Raw genomic sequence first — 17,196 nt, 5'->3', positions numbered from 1 at the left:
CACGCTATTATTAGACATGCCAGAAAGTAAACAACTTTTTTGTGCAATCTCTGAGGTTAATTATTGTTTGCATATTGTTTTAAAGATATAACTTAAAATTTGACTTATTAATTAAAAGTTGTTTTATTTAATCATAAATGTTTGACTAATTAAATTTGATTTTAAATGAATCAAATTTGTGTAATGGAAAGATATGTAGAATGGAAGAATAATGCATATCAGTGTGTATTACATAAATTTTTCTTGTAAACATTTTGACTTTGATATTGGATTTCTCGTGTGATAAGTACGTGATATGATATCTATAATTTGATAAAGATGTAGCGTTCTACTTCATCTGGCGTTCTTCATCTAGCAAATGTTCCTCGTGCGATAACGTCACAATAACGCACGATAGCTTTTGCGAAAGTACCTATTATAAATAGTGTAATTAAAACAAAATGCATGGCGTAAGTATTGATAACGCAGTTTAGGATCTTGTATTTCGCATTTATCTTCGTCATAATCGTAATTATTATAATTACCAAAACCACGTAGATGTCATTTCATGGCGGCGTTACGGAAACTATTTTATTTTCCGGCTGGCGCATAAGTGATACATCAGGATTAATTGGTTCTATAGTCGGCATCATTCTTCTAACTGCATTGTATGAAGGATTAAAATCTTATCGGTAAGCAAATACGTATTATTTACAAGTAATTACACAATACGTGACACAATATATGTACGTTGCAGTGAACATCTTTTTGCAAGCACGACATTTTTAAGAAGAAACCAGCCGCAGAAATCCAGAAAGTATGTGTAAATGATATTTATTATATCTGCAATGAGTGTCATACTATTTATTATAATATTTATCGTTACAGCGCATTGTTGTTCTCTGGAATACATTTGTTTCAAACGCTTTTGCACGTAATCCAACTGGTGCTTGGTTATTTCCTTATGTTTATTTTTATGACGTACAACTATTGGCTCTGCATCGCTATCGCAGCTGGAACAGCTCTCGGTTATTGGCTATTTGCGTGGAACAAAGTTAATAATGAAAATACAGTCTGTTGTTCGTAAATATACGTATATTTAAAGAATTGAAGGTATTGCATTTTCACTAATAAATCACACCGATTAATACATTTCTCTATATTGTATGTGTGCGTGTGTGTAGGAAATCAATTTTAACAATACGTTACATTATTATGGTATTTCTGTATATATATATATATCTCTTTGTATATATTTATGTAAATTATGTGTTTTGTGATTGATCGATACAATGATGTTTTATGTAATTAACACGTGATGTCTGATGCTAAAAGATATCCAGCATAACAACAGCTTATTGAGAAATTAATTATTCGTCATGATATCAAAAATTCTAAATTAATAGTCTGTGATTTATTTTTGCATTTTAATAAATAAATTCGCACAATATAATCTGAACCTTTTATAATCTGAAGCATAATTAAAAATTGTTGATAAGCATAATCTAATCGAATGCAACTTATCTTTTTTTATTCGAGATTTAAAGTTTATTTCCTCAATGCTGTTTATCAGATAAGCATAAATCAGTTATAGATGTCAAATATTTTGTCATTTATCGAATAGCACGAAGACGTATGACATGATGTCGAGTAATCAGAGTAACGCAACAATCTATAGCTCACAATCTAGTGACCGTATACATCAATTCGATTCAATGCGTCACATCATTTTCGGATGGAATACATTCAATTCCATAATGTGGTTTCTGCTATTAATATTATTTTGTTTTTGGTGCATAGTATTTTTTAATTTTTATAAACCGGGACCGGAACATGATCATCATTAAAATGAGTGAAAAAGATAATCGAAATAATCGTTACAAGAACAATAGAAAAAATGTGAGTATTTATGCTATTATTTTTTAATAAGAAATCTGTTTACAAAAGATAACAATGCTATGGATACATGACATTATTCAGCACGCCGATTTATTTAAGTTTACTCGCTTTTTAATTTTTATTTTAATCTTTAATAAAAATAGCTAACATATGAAAACCGTTGATATTAGAAACGTCTCAGATCCTTTACTTGTCTTTCTTTTTTTTTGTATTGATTTTTTGGATGCTGATTAATGAAAATATTAAGAAAGTTAATTAATTTAACAATGCAAGAGTAATACTAATTACTTTTTTGGTTTACATATTGGCTTACACTGTTTTTCTCGGGTCAAAATAATTGCTTTTATTAGTTTCTTAAGACATTTAGAGAAATAGGAAAAAAATTACTACATTGAAATTAATATCATTATTTTTTTTCGTTGTGTACATATAAGAGCTAGAAGAATCAAAATTGGAGTTTCTCTGAGTTCTGAGAGAATGTCACGTATCTTATTATCTTATTAATAAACTGATACGATCAAACGATAACTGATACAGTAATATCTTTTTAAAGATTTTATTAATTTAATTAATTAATACCTTTTATCTTTATAATTTGTTTAAATGTTAAACAGATACAAAGCTGAATCGGTTCATCATTTTACAAAATTGATGAATAATGTCATAAATTTTAAGATGAATAATTAATTAAATTACGATTTAAATAATCGAGAGAAAAAAATAATTATTCTAAAAATATATCTATGGAAAAGTATATTATTTTTCAAAAATTTGTGCACATAATTTTAATAGAAGTTAAATGAACAAAATTCTATTGTTTTAATCTACATTTTTCTAGTGTGTCGCATTCTTTATGATAAGACGTCAAAATATGTTGACTCTGTATTAAGATAAATTTTCAGAATCAAGGCAGTTAATATCTTTGATAAGACAAAAAAAGAAAAAGAATTGGAGAATAAAAAATATGTTTACTAGATGTTACGTGAATTTCTCTCTTAAAGAAATGTAATACATACACGGTGTCCCATTTTAAATGATCCACGCAAATATCTCAGAAACACCGCATTAAATCGAAAAACGTTTCAAATAAAAGTTGTAGGATTTGGAGGGGAAAAAAAGATAGGGATATTAATTTGATCTTGGATGGAGGCGCTTCCACCCAAGATCAAACTAATGTCCCTATCTTTTTTTCCTCTCCAAATCCTACAACTTTTATTTGAAATGTTTTTCGATTTAATGCGGTGTTTCTGAGATATTTAAGTGGATTATTAAAAATGGAACACCTTGTATGTTATTGATATACTTACATTTAGAAACAAGCTACTTCGTATTCGTTTACGATACCATTTTTCTATTTTAAAAGCACAAAAAATTACATTTGGGAATTGCAGGTCTCAAGACGAACTCCATAGCCTACGCCCATTTCGTTTGAAGCACGCACGACTTCACCGGAAATAGAACGTGTTTGATGTGAAGAAAAAGTACGATATTAGAGTAATGTAATTTACAGATATTCTGACGTCTGCTAAAAATATGAATATTATTCTAGACTTATTTAATCTAAATGGATAACAGAAAATAGTTGTTCTTTTTTTATTTTCTAATTAATTAATTAACGTAAGCGTATTTTATGTATTAGGTTTTCTTGGTATATTTTTATTATTTAAATTTTATATATTTCCTTCTGTATACGCTGATTTAATGTATGCAATTAGGTGATTTACACTGAGTGTGGCGATAAGTGCACGAAACATGCGTCACGTGTGATTTATATACAAGGGACAGACACGATTAAATCTTGATGTGGACAGAATGATGTAAGACGATGTTTCTCTGAATATGTATCAAGTATTGCGGTCTGTTAATCTCTCTTATCGAACATCAGTTACAGCAACGAGGTGATAGCTGAGGTTACTTCAAAGCATGTTAGGTAGGACGCGCGAGGAACTTCCGGCGATCGATCTTCAGTAAAAGCAGGCTTTTATTGTCTCTTAGAAGTTACATTGAATCCTCGTGATTCAAGGGTTTACGCGCGTCCTTTTGTTCCAAACGTTTGTTTTTTCTCTCTTCCCGCGACACGCCCTCACTTTTATTGCAGCTAGCAGCCTTAGGCAGCCTTTGTGCATTAGGTCTTTTGAACTCAATAATCCATGCAGATTGCAACTCAGCGGCTCGGGGATTTCTCTTTTTTTTGTTGCGACTTACGCCCCTTTCGTTTCCGTTCACCCGGCACTTTTCCCTTCCCATCCATTGTAGGGCGTACACGATAATAGCGAACGTATACCTACGTTCACGTATGACCTTTCAAGGATGCATATCAATGTCAAAATGTCATGATGATCGACAGCCGTTTACCAATAAAATTATCTCCGGCGTACGATGGTCATCCAATTAGCGTTTCCAGCGATCGCACAGGTTTAGTTGCATTAATAGCGGTCTGTTGGTCTTAAAGGCGAGCATCTAGTTCTTTTTTCTGAAAGGTGCATCTATGATATATTTTTGCTGTGAAATGTGCACTTTTTGAATTTGTTACGAATTTTGTATGCAAATATGGCAAGATATTTCAAAAGGTATTCCGAGTGTAGTAGCATGAGAGGATATTGCATTTTTTTCTGCAGCGTAATATTCATAAGGAATTATGTATGTGTTAATGAGAGCAATTGCACATAAAACTCGTATAATATGGGGAAATATTCCATAAAATGAAATATTCATGAAAATGGTTGTCTGACTAAATATTGTAGGTATCAGTAAATGAGAGCGACTGATCGATACCGCTGTTGGCTATTATTACATTGTAAAAGAGCTTAGCATTATCATTGAAGTGAGACAGAATCACACATTCAATTTGGAAATCAGCAAAATGAATAATAAAACATAGATTTTCTAAAAGTGGAAATTTGCAGAATTTAAAATCAGAATCTGAATATAAAAGCAAATGTGCATAAATTATGTTGACGTATTTCTAAATTAGTTAATACGCGACATATTTCTAAATTAGTTAATTAGCTTGATTTGCAGTGTCACATTTTGCTGAAATATGTACTTTTTCATAAAAGTTTACCGGATAAAATGCATTACATTTTTTTAGCACAAAAAGATCTGCGTGATGAAAGATGCGTCTCTACGGATTTCTCAATTTATATGTTATAAATCCCGAGTTATGATATACAAAAAGCGAGTAATATTATTTAATATAATAAAAAGACGTTTAATACAATTTACATTTAGATATCAAATATGATATTAATCTTTAACAAAATTTTTCATATGTTAAATAATCATAAAAAAAAACTTATTTTTTAAATTATATTTATTTTTCGTTTTGTACGCAATGAACTCGATGCCAGAGCAAGCGAGATAGTATTATCGGCGACGTGCAGCATTTTATTTTTTCCAAAAACGAAATAGAGGCTGGATGGATAGTTATAGCGAATCGTCGCCGAATATCCAGACGCAGCTGAAGCGTACGCGTGTGCGACTGATCGATACTGGCGTTGCTAGCTGGTAAGCTGTATATTCCTCCTTTACGCATCAACCCCTCGGATGAATCGCACCCTTCAGTAGATACCCGAACAGCCCTACAGGACAGCTGAATCTATCCTGGGTGGACCGTACAAAACACTTGCACCCTGTTGCCTAAGTTAGAGTGTAAACTTGATAGACGCAGAAACGGGGATACTTGTTCGTCATGGTAACCAGATATGCATAGAATTTCACCAGGGGATTCTATTGTTACGGAACGTATTTCTGCAGTAAGTTTGATTTATTGATTTTTTAGTTGTAAATATTTTTTAACGTTCCATCAAAAAATTTCCTATTTATTTTAATAAATGATAGAAATAAATAGAAAAAAATAGAATAATAGAAAAAAATATGATAAAAATAATATAGGAGTAGATTCAAACATTATTTGAATAAGATTTTATATTTATCTTAAACTTTAATATTTTTATAAAAATGTAAAAAAATTCATAAGTAAGAAAGCGATTGGTAATTAAATTCGACAGTGAGATATTCGAAAGGTACAATGTGCGAAATGCATAAAAGTAAAAAGGGTGTGGAAAATCCATTCTTCATCGACGAACTTTTGCGAAATGATATGTTACTTTCGGCAAATTTCCGGACAGATCAGCCTGGGTATCAACGAATGGTAATTGCTTTGGCTCCAGAATGAATTATGCAAGACCAAACGTGTATTTAAGTTTCAAAATGGAAAATTTTTGGCTATCGTCCAAATTAGGTTCTCCACGTGTTGCATGTTTTAACTAAGATGATGCAGGAAGTCCAGGAAGTTGTGTATACGCGAACATGCATATGCAAGGCATGTAAAGGTGCGATATATCTGGATATAATGTTGCATGTGAAATTAATACCAGATCAAAAAATCATGTGCGGCAGATAAAATCTGCTTAACACTAATCAAACTTTGCATCAAATACGTAATTAAGTTAGACATGCAACAAAACAAAAAGGAATTGTTTAACGGTTCTAAATCGATGATTACCTTTTACACTTAATCATAATATTTTTCTCTTCACTTGCAGTGTGAAAATAGTTTTCACACGCGAGAATCAATATGCTTTATAGAGCTGTTAAAAATAATAATATTTAATAACCTATATTGATTAATTCTGCAATGTTAATATACTTTAGCGAACTATATTCGTACGAGAATCACTGTGAAACTGAGTTAGCGATTCCTTTCGTAGATGGCAACACGGACTTCTTTCTTTTGCACTGTTGCGAAATAAACCGCGAACATGTGCCACGTGCTGGTAAAACTATGCAGTTTTTAAATTGCGTTACGATAATGAATGCATAGATTTATAATAGCTTTCGTGGAAAATATAACATTCATGAGTAGCTTTACATGCCTCGTCTTTCGTGATGTTATTCAAGCCTTTTAAAAATCGAACATTACGTACGTAGCAAAATTGCTAATTTTGAAAATGATAATCGAGTATACTATAACATTATAACAAGGTCATCGTAAAAGGATGACTTGAGCACATCCGGCAATGAAGTTTTATTTTTTTCTTGTGTCTTTCGTTACGTATATATTTTTTCGTTATAAATAGATGCTAATAAATTCACAAGAATGCCGAGCCATGCTGCGTGCCCGACATGCGAAATTCATTTAAATAACAATTGTTGGCAGCAAACGCTATTTTATGAAACGTAAAAATAAAGTGCGCGTTGATCATATATATATGGGATGATGTCAGGCATGCGCGTTAAAAAACGCTTATTCCGCAGATATGATCGGACGTCACATTTTGCGGCAGCTCTGCTGGAATCTGATAAGAAAAGTGCGCAAGTTTAATGAACATTTAAAAATGTAACCGTCTTTTCTAATATACATTTTCGGCTGTATATAATCACGTAATATGTCATCAGCGCATTTCTAAAAACCAATCAAATTACAAAATCATCCATATTAATATTTGCGAAGTTACAATATATTTTAAGCTTTAGCTTATTTAAATGAAATCAAGTTTAGTGTATTAAATACAATCTTTAATAAAAGTTTTGAATAAAATATTGTAATCTCAAAAAATAAAAATTTCAGAACAAATTAATTTTTAATCTTATACGGACAACGTTTATGAGAACAAAGCGAAAAAATGATTTTATTTTTATTTTATATGTATCATCATGATAGCGTGTAGAGAGTCTTTCTCATAAAAAAAAACCAATTTTGTAAAGTCAAGTGCGACCCTTTCTTCAACGAATACTTTTCGGCATTTAATCGAAGCTTGATCGATTCTGTCACCCGATGGATCGTTGCGTAGTCTCGCGTCTGGTCGGTCGCGCGACCTTGGCCTCTGTTAGCACCATATAACGCAAGACACATACGGGCGGGTAATGCTGGACACGCGATCCGATATGTATGTATACGCGCGTTGCAAGGAAATCGCTGCGACACAACCCTTGACACTCGTTCCACGTTCCCGTTTTAAAGCGCGAGCGAGCGGCAGCGTAGCACCGCCATGAGTTTATGCTCGCCCAAGGCGCTTGCAGCACGGTGGTTGCAATTTGCACCTACAGATTGCAAACTAACTCTTAAATTTCTCAATGCTGACGTCTTTCTTAACGGCGATTTTCGTCACGGGCACGCGGAGCGATATCAGACACGAACTTAGCCACGGCGTCCTAGATCGACGCCCGTGCAAGCAGGTCTGAAATTACGTGGGAAATTACGGTGCGACGGGTGCGCAGTATCAGATCTCTGTCCGTTATTTTCTTTGTTGTTGTATTAACCACTCGCGTACCCCCGCAATACTTGTGCATGACGGAAACATTTCGCTGTACAAGAAACGCGAGCATGTTAGCCGCGAATCATGACCTCCGCGTTTACCTTGTCGCTACTTTTTTTTTTGTGTTTTGCTTTGTTTTGTGTTTTCCTTCTTGTCGGCGATATGCTGGAAACCGTGATATTTAGTTACGCCTTTTCACTGTTTCCTACATCAGATGTAAGCGATAAAAAATTATAATTGCTCTATAAATTATAAGTTCTAATCTGATGCGTAATAGAATTGTTATGGAACATTACTGCAACTCGAATATTGCTACAAATATAAGAATTAGGTGTTATTAGATATGAGATAAATTCCTTGAAGAAAATAATAATTCAAGTATCAAGATTCTCTTGATGATAGTCGCTTATGAAATAACGAGAGAAAATAAACTGATAAAAATTTTCATACAAAAAGAGACATAATAAAAACTCTATTTTGAACTTATGACTTTACATTAATTTTTTTAAAAGTCTGAATAAATATTTATTATTTACTTTATTGGCGTTAAACAACTAAAAACATAATTATTCGCGAGGAGTTTTTGTTTTATTAAAATGTTTCAACTTCTAACAATAAGCTGTTCAAGTGCGAATAAGATTAGGAATAGCAGTCAGTCGAAGGGTGCACAATAATAAAAAATTTTATGGTATAACCGCGTGCTAAATCTTCGAATTTCATGTTCAAGATTTTCGTGGTAGCGTCACTTCCTATCCGCGTGAGCAAGTTCTGACCCATTTCACGAAGAAAGAAGCCAGGTCGGGCCTCTATCGGCTGTCCATCTGGTTGGCGTGTGACCTTTCGCATCCCTTCGTTACCTTCGCCGTGCGCGAATAACGAATAAACGAGGAACAGTTTGGCTGAGAGTAGCATTTCGATAGAAGCAGTATCCGATATCAAATAACCGGATATAGGAAAGTGATAAATGCCTTGGCAAATAAAGTCAAAGTTTACACTTTTACATACTTATATACACACATATCTACAGACGTGCTTTCAATATTGTAGATAACGATTTTGAATTCCGTTGACTACTATTAAAACACATTTAATTTAAATATAAGATAAATTTAAGAAAACTACATTATGACGTTATTTCACTACTACAGCAAAATATAACTAGCATGTAACATACGAATCAGTGTAAACGAGACATAAATATGTTTTTTAGAACTTTAAAAATTTTCATATGCTAAGTATTTTTTATAAATATCAGTACACGAAGTTGATTTAAAATATATGAATTACTTTGAATTTATCAGAAGTAACAATCGATTGTGTAATACGCGCTAATTTAGTTATATTGGTTAATTGGTTAATTGCCAATAATACGAAGCAATGCGCCGCCCTTAAACATGGCTCTCTTTCTCTCTCTCTCTCTCTCTCTCTCTCTCTCTCACGTTCAGCAATTTTGCAATGCCCATTGTCTTTGCTTTATTTTTGCACTATGTTACTGTGATCGATCGATACCATCTCGATGTGAGTAGCAATTACATAACTAATTGAAATTCCTTGTTCCTAGCGTGTGAATGTACCCTTGCGCCGTCATTTGAAACACTCTGATTAGGTATTCAGTATAGTATGAAATCCATATTACTCAATCCAATTTTGATGCATGACTTGCTTAATAGCTTTTATGTATTACTGTTTATATATAGCTGTTATATATTACAAATTAAGAAATGTATATTAATAAATTCAGTTATATTGATTCTTTTATATAATTTGATTAGCTAGTTATATTTTAATTAACAATGCATATAATAAACTAAAAATACTGTACTGTTGCATTTTCTATAAAGATGTATAATAATTGAAAATGTATTAAATTAATTAGATAACAATTAATAATTAAATTGGAAAGAATAGTAATTTGTTTAGGCAGTTAAGCATTAGTCAACAAAGTATTATGATGAAGTCAGCAGTTTATTACACTACGATTATTAGAAATAATTTTCTTTAATCTGATTTCATTTCTGTGTCACATAGTGCAGGTGGTAATTTTGCTTAGGTCATACAAATGGAGATTGTAGGTGTGGAAGGATTCAAAAGATCACGAGTTCGTTCGCTATTGAAATAGTAATGTCTACGATACACGAAACTATGTGCGCTATATGAAACAAATTTTATTTTGCAAAATCTTTTTTTTCCTTTTACTCTCTTCTTCACGGTAACAATTTTTCAGTATTGTTAGTTTCAGTATTGTTAGTTAGGAAATAAATGCAATAATTGACTGTTTTAAACAATTTTTATAACTAACAGTTTTATAACTAACAGTATCGAAAACAGTGCACGCGGAGGATCTAGAAAGTGCAAAAATCTAGGACGTGCTGTATAACATGCACGATTTTTTTCACTTGATTTCCATCAGACAAAGAAAGCGTTACGCTCGTTAGCAATTCGTGGCAAAAGCTTCACCTTCACTGGCAATCGTCAATCTTAAGATCCTTGATAAAGGAACGTTAATTTGTAGAAATGCCGTCGTATCTGCATTGGCGAGACGCATAATGTTCAATAACTACTGTAGCAGCATTGAATAGATACCGAATTGCTTATTATGCAAGGAACAAAAGCTCTGACACGTAAACTACATGGCCACACTATGACCACCTGATGATTTAGTACTTGATGACATGTAAATGGAACTATGAATCGAGATTGACGTTTAGATTATGCAAATTACACATGGCGTTTGCCGACAATTTTAGCGCGTAGCTAAAAATGCGAATCGATTAGATCTGGAATCCAATATCCAATTTCCAGCAGTTGATCGAACAGGCGAACTCGCATGCGACGAAAGTGAAAATAATATTCAAACAATACGAGTCGAAAACATATCAAAAGGACGTCTAAAAATGCTTTAATCTCTCAGACATCATGACGACTGAATGTCCTTTAAATGTTATATTTTTTGCTACTTAGCGTTCTCTGATAAGGTTCTTAAAGGTAACTCTTTCTGCTGCGAGTAACTTTAAAATAATAATACCTCATTATACGTCTTGCTTCTTACATTTATCTCGCCTTATATTTTTGAAGAATATTATTAATCGCTACTGCAAAGCATTTATTAAATATAAAAAGATTTTTAAACTTAAAACAAATTTTTAAACTTGAAAAGAAACTCACTTTAGTCGCGCTATTTACCTCAGAAACGATAAAATTGAAATTCTAAAACATGATAAATTAGGTAGAAGATTGTCAATGCTGTATACCTATTTGAAATTTTGCATTACAAAGCATTTTTAACACCCTAAAAAGTGTTAAATTAAAACAGAGAGAAAATGTTTTACATCCCTGTTATAACACATTGTTTATTTTCTTTTATGCAAAGTCTATGCTACCAGTCTGATAAGGGCTCTACGCCTGGTCGATCGTACGAAGGATATATACCCGAGTAGTATGCCTTGACCTCTCTTTTCCCTCTGTTATGACGTCACTATACCTTGAATCCAACGGCGACGTCATCAAAAGCTTACTCTAAGAGCATTGCTCGCTCAGTAGAAACGATCTTAATGAGTGCGGCCGTACTGGCTCGCGTGTCGGTTATTTCGTCCTCTTATCACGCGCCCGACGGAACCCTAAATACGCAGTTTTTCTTTAATCAATCTCGGCGGCCGGAAATGGTGGTATTCAAATCACACGCTGCCCACGTGTAGCCCCATTTATGTCTGTCCATATCGCGCCTATTATATCATAACATAATTGCATTTACCTGTAGACTTGACTGCTTGATCACGAATTACTGTAATCCGATTAATGGAATGAAAAATAGCACAAAATGCATCAATCGATAATATTATATGAGGAAAATATTTTTTGTAATTTATTCTTAACTCTTTTCACAATATTTATTATAAAATACTTGAAAATTTGATGGATGTACTTGCTCTCAAAATTTAAATAAGTTTACAAGAAAATATAAAAAGTACAATTAAAAACAGCTCCGTAGGCACGCCGTTAATTACACTACCTGCAAGAAAAGTACAATATAATTAATTATTCTGTTTAATTCGATAATACTGAATAGGAAGGTTGAAAATAAAATAATCGATGATATAAATAGCTCCCGCTGTTTGATAAAACGTTGCTCGGAAGGTGTGAGTTATTTCCAATGTCATCGATTGTTACGCGATAATGGAATTCATGCCAGTAATAAACTGAATTCTTAGACTATTCGAGAAATATCGATGTTTGGCAGGACGCCGTTTTCCATGAAAACGCGCAAAAGGTCTGTTCCAGATGAGTTATGTCGTTGCAGGCGTGCTTTATCGACACTTTTAATCGCAGAAATTGCAACACAGAACTTTCGAACTAGCATGCGAATTTGCGACCCGTAATTACGGACATAGTATTTCTCCATATAAAAGAGTTTTATATGCGCACTTGAAAAAGGTGCCCGTTAATATGCCTGGCATGCCCTTGCTTTCATATGTATACGGAAATAAAATGCAGCGAAATTTTTCGATCAACTGATAAAGTCAGAACTACTTGCCGTTTGACAAAAAAGGGGATTGCGTATCTCTCACGCAGGTACTGTTGTCAAATTTCATGTAACCCGAATCACATGCGCATTTTCCCTTCTTGCAGACTATTATTCCTTGATTTATGGTTTCGTAACATTCACCCAGATTTGCGCAAGTTTCACCAAGAACTGAAAGAATATATATCTAAGTGTCTTAATATAATTTACTTTTACGAAAAAATCGTATAAATCATTTTTTATCTTACATTTTTTCTTAAAACATTTTCCGAATTTGTAGTGGTTTTCTTTGCTACAAGTACAAGTTTTGTTTTCTGCTGTTTTTGGCAATTCTATTGTATCTGTGATATTGTTTTTGCTCGCACAAATCGCGTCCGTTACATTGACAGAGCACTGAATATCCAGTGAACATGATTCGCCGAACGATAATACTAAATATTATATGTTAGAACATATATAGAATATCTATAAACTTATCTTTAAACATTTATACATTAAAAAGATAATAATGTAAAAAATTTTTGCAATACTTTATTTAAAAGTGAAATGCAAATTCTTACTTGGTACGCACGAGTCGGTATCCACAGCTATATAATTCGGTTGACAAGAACATATTGCAGACTTACACTCGGAATTCTCTGGCGTGCAATCTTCGTTATTTACGCAGGTAGAATTGATACCTAAAATTTAATAATTGCATTACGTTTTTATGTTTAATTACTATTGAATCTTATCTACACATTGCATTAGTAATTTATATATTATTTTTTGAAATTTATAATGTGCTTCTAAAAATTGCGATATATAATATATGTAAGCTTTTTATAAGAAAAATTAATAAGTTTACAATTAATAAATTGATAAAATATTACCTGCCAAACATTGATCATTTGACGGATAATAGAAATCGCGACATGAACACACTTCTTTCTTGCAAACGCTGTGTGGTGTCGCGCAATTACTGCATACTTCGCAAATTCCTCCAAGTCCTAAAATATTTCTAAATTATAGATTTCTATATTTTATATCTATATTATGCAAATAAAGAATTAACTCTGTTAACTGTTAACCTGTTGAGTTGTTATCTATACAAGCCGTTTTATTTTCATTTAAGTGTTTGCCATTGGGACAGTCGCATGTGCCGTTGCATATTAGTTCGCCCTTGAAATCTTTCACATAACAGTCTTGATTCTTCTTACAATCTTCACCGGCTTTCTTGCTTATCCAGCAAAAGAGTTCGCTTTCCACATAGTGGGAAACATTCTCGTCACATATACACTCTTTGTTGCTGCAGATAGCATCCGGACCGAAGATATAGCACTGTTCGTCCAGTTCGCAGTTTCCCTTGTATTTTCTAGTCACTGAAACAGACATGTTTAATGAGAAAGAGAGAGAGAGAGAGAGAGAGAGAGAGAGAGAGAAAAATTTAAAAGCGATATAATTTTAATCGCGCGTTTAATCCACTCACCTTTACGACATTTGCGATTATCTTTAGTCGCAACCGTGCCATTTGTACAACTCCATTTTCCTTTTCGACAAATAGATTTTTCTATATAAGCATGGTCGTTGACGTCATATTCTTGACAGGATTCTCCGAGTTCTGCCAATATATGTGTTCGATTAAATATTATCGCCAAAATTGTCTGTGATATTAATATTACCTGGAATACATTTGGTATCTTTCTCCGCATCAGGCACAAAATGTGCACGCTTACAACGACATATTCCAGTAGGATCACATATCGTATTTTCCAGGGCTTTGCAATCCTCGTCGGTTTTACATTTACTCACTTGAATTTCTAATAGAATTACGCTTAGTCTTATCAATTTGCTATGAAGAATTCGTATATTATACTTTTGTTATTTACAATTTATATACTGACCTTTATCTACGGTATCGCTGATATTCAATACGGCATCAGACGAAAATGCAACAGCTTTATCGGATTCAGATTTTATAGCGCATACGTATTCACTAGTGCATGTCGCGTTGATAAAAGTGCAATCGATGTCCAATATGCATTCATCGTTAACGGCTATACAGTAATATTAGTATTAAGTTTTGTAAAATATTTGGTCAGTATTTTGTTATAGATTTATGTATTTTATTGTTGTTATAATCGTGTTTTTCACCTTTGCCCTTTCGCCGACAAGTGCGATGTTCGCGCTGATAAAAATCAGAGTTACATTTGCAAATTCCGTCAATTGTGTCACAAATGCTTGCTTCGAACTCGGCGTTTACGTAGCAATCGATATTTTTCTTGCATTTCTCGAACAAACCTATATATACATATAATAATAATATAAAAAACTTATTATTAGACACAAGAGAATTGGAAATAGAATAAAAAATATATTACGTACCGACATATCGATTACATTTACCGTGTAGATAATAATAACCGGGACCACATACGCAGACATCTTTTACGCATTGTGCTCCGCTGAAAAGATAAGCCGAACACTGCGCTGTTTCGTTACACGGCGCATTAAGTCCAGTAGCAACTATAAAAAACGTATATATATATAGTAATAGGTTTCTGGATTATATAAAATCAGTTATGACAAATATTGGAATATATATCATGAAATCGTGATGAAAAAAATGTTACCTTTAATACAAGATGTCAGATCGGCGCTAAGAGTATATCCGGGTGCACATTTACACAAACCGTTGCTACACACACTATCTGTTACTGTACATTCATCATCAGAATTGCATTTCTGTTCATTAATGGATATTTTATTCTTTACATTGCTGATAATTTTTTTTGATGAAACGTCAGCGAATATGAATCCTAAAACATTTTATTTTCTATTTTAACATAAAATGCACAATTTTTTAAATTTTGTGCTTGATAATAATGTATTATAATATAATTTGTTTAATATTGAAATATTTGGATATAATAATAACTATATTTTATTTAAACCACATTTTTACAAATATATAAAAGTAACTTATTTTTATAAAATTTTTAAAATATTATTACCATTGCATATAAAAAGTTGCAAATATAACAGAATGTACACGAATTGATGAGCTTGTCGCATTTTTATGATTTACGAATATTACTGAATCATACAATCTACCATAATGACTACTATTTAATCAAGCGGGCTGCTTTTATCAAATCTAAAAACAGTGCCGGTCATAAGCAAAATAAAAAAGGTATGCATTGTATAAGTTTCATAAATATTATAATAGTAACAAAAAGTAGCAGTAACTACATTATATTATTTTTATATATTCTATTTATTAGATTTTATTTATTATAAAAAATTTTATTTTATTTTGTTTTTTAAATTTTTATTGCCCACTTATATTTTAAAGGTATTATATCATGATAATGCCTTTGTTTTTTTTGTCGTAATGTATAAGTTTATGTAGATGAAAATGTATTATATCGCTGATGGGGTGAAAAGGATAAGTCATAATTTTGTAAAAATGGGATTAAAATGGGATTATATTAGGATCTCAAAACCTTCATCTTTGCACGTGTAAATTTTTTCTGAAACCTATTATTTTTGACTTAACACCTTTTTCACGCGCAGTAGCAATATTATATATAATAAAAGAAATTAAAAGTATTTCCGTAAAAGTTACTTTGTTTCTTATCCACTTATGATTAATTTTGGGCTTTTTAGTCTGTATGACCGGCACTGTTTCATGATCTCATCTGTAGATATGAACACCTGGTCCGTTATCGCGCAAAAATACTTTGGAATGATATAGTATTTGAATGTTTGCATTATATTATAAAACAGAAGTAATTGTAAGTGGTCGCGGTGGTTATCAATATAATTTTTTATCCGACTTTTATGGATTTGGATAGGCAACGAGCAGAAACCAGCCAATGCGTTTATCAATATATATATTTATTGCTATTAGAAATATCAAAGATACTTTGTCCGTCCAGAAATGTTCCGAGCAGGTTCGTCTTTTTCACGTACCGGTCAGACTTCTTTTCTTTCCCGTCTCTTCTTTTTGTCTGAAGAGCTCGATTCTACGATAGAAAGAGAGAGAGAAAGAGAGAGAGAGGGAGGTTCGTTATCGTTCGTTAAATCGTTTCCGCGATTTTAGATATTTTATACCGTTCCGAGAATTATTGCATCACTACTCTTAAATAATGGCCAATTAGATACTGAAATAAGGACCAATTAAATTAGATTTCTCAGAATCCGATTTATTACTATCTCAACAGTAAAGATCACATTTTGTTGCTCGGTACAATATATTGTCTCAGCGCAACAATTTTCCTGAGGTAAATTTGCTAATAGACATATTCTTTATGTTTGTAATAAACGGCGATTTTCAATATTACGCATATTATATTTTCCGTTTATATACATAATATAAAATGTAAATGCAGAATAATCGTCAGAAAAATAGATACATAATTAATTCTCCTAATGCATTTCTTAAAATAATCATTATTCCATGTTTTTAGTCGAGCGATATGGATTAAATAAATATATTATAACGATCAGACATATATATATATGTGTGTATATATACATATATGTCTGATCGCTTTT

General features: G+C 32.4%; 2 protein-coding genes across 2 annotated transcripts; one reads left to right on the top strand and one right to left on the bottom strand.

The window, feature by feature from the left end:
* Positions 1 to 208: 208 nt before the first annotated feature.
* LOC105671767 (high affinity copper uptake protein 1-like) lies at positions 209 to 1,091 on the top strand. The gene is made up of 4 exons (XM_012366213.2): positions 209 to 449; positions 538 to 671; positions 737 to 796; positions 868 to 1,091. Exons 1-4 carry the CDS (start codon positions 441 to 443, stop codon positions 1,064 to 1,066), a joined length of 402 nt encoding a protein of 133 aa, XP_012221636.1. The 5' UTR covers positions 209 to 440; the 3' UTR covers positions 1,067 to 1,091.
* A 10,921-nt stretch (positions 1,092 to 12,012) lies between these two features.
* Positions 12,013 to 16,069, bottom strand: LOC105671597 (rh5-interacting protein-like). The gene is made up of 13 exons (XM_067353924.1): positions 15,651 to 16,069; positions 15,270 to 15,455; positions 15,022 to 15,162; positions 14,791 to 14,937; positions 14,541 to 14,693; positions 14,319 to 14,456; positions 14,126 to 14,257; positions 13,728 to 14,018; positions 13,530 to 13,646; positions 13,218 to 13,337; positions 12,906 to 13,088; positions 12,666 to 12,828; positions 12,013 to 12,143 (listed from the first exon to the last, which is right to left on the bottom strand). Exons 1-13 carry the CDS (start codon positions 15,709 to 15,711, stop codon positions 12,074 to 12,076), a joined length of 1,902 nt encoding a protein of 633 aa, XP_067210025.1. The 5' UTR covers positions 15,712 to 16,069; the 3' UTR covers positions 12,013 to 12,073.
* Between the last annotated feature and the right edge of the window lie 1,127 nt (positions 16,070 to 17,196).

The sequence above is a fragment of the Linepithema humile genome, chromosome 4, assembly GCF_040581485.1.
Source record: "Linepithema humile isolate Giens D197 chromosome 4, Lhum_UNIL_v1.0, whole genome shotgun sequence".
Classification (NCBI taxonomy): Eukaryota; Metazoa; Arthropoda; class Insecta; order Hymenoptera; family Formicidae; genus Linepithema; species Linepithema humile.
Note: the sequence above shows the minus strand (reverse complement) of the source record. Positions and strands in the feature narration are given on the sequence as shown.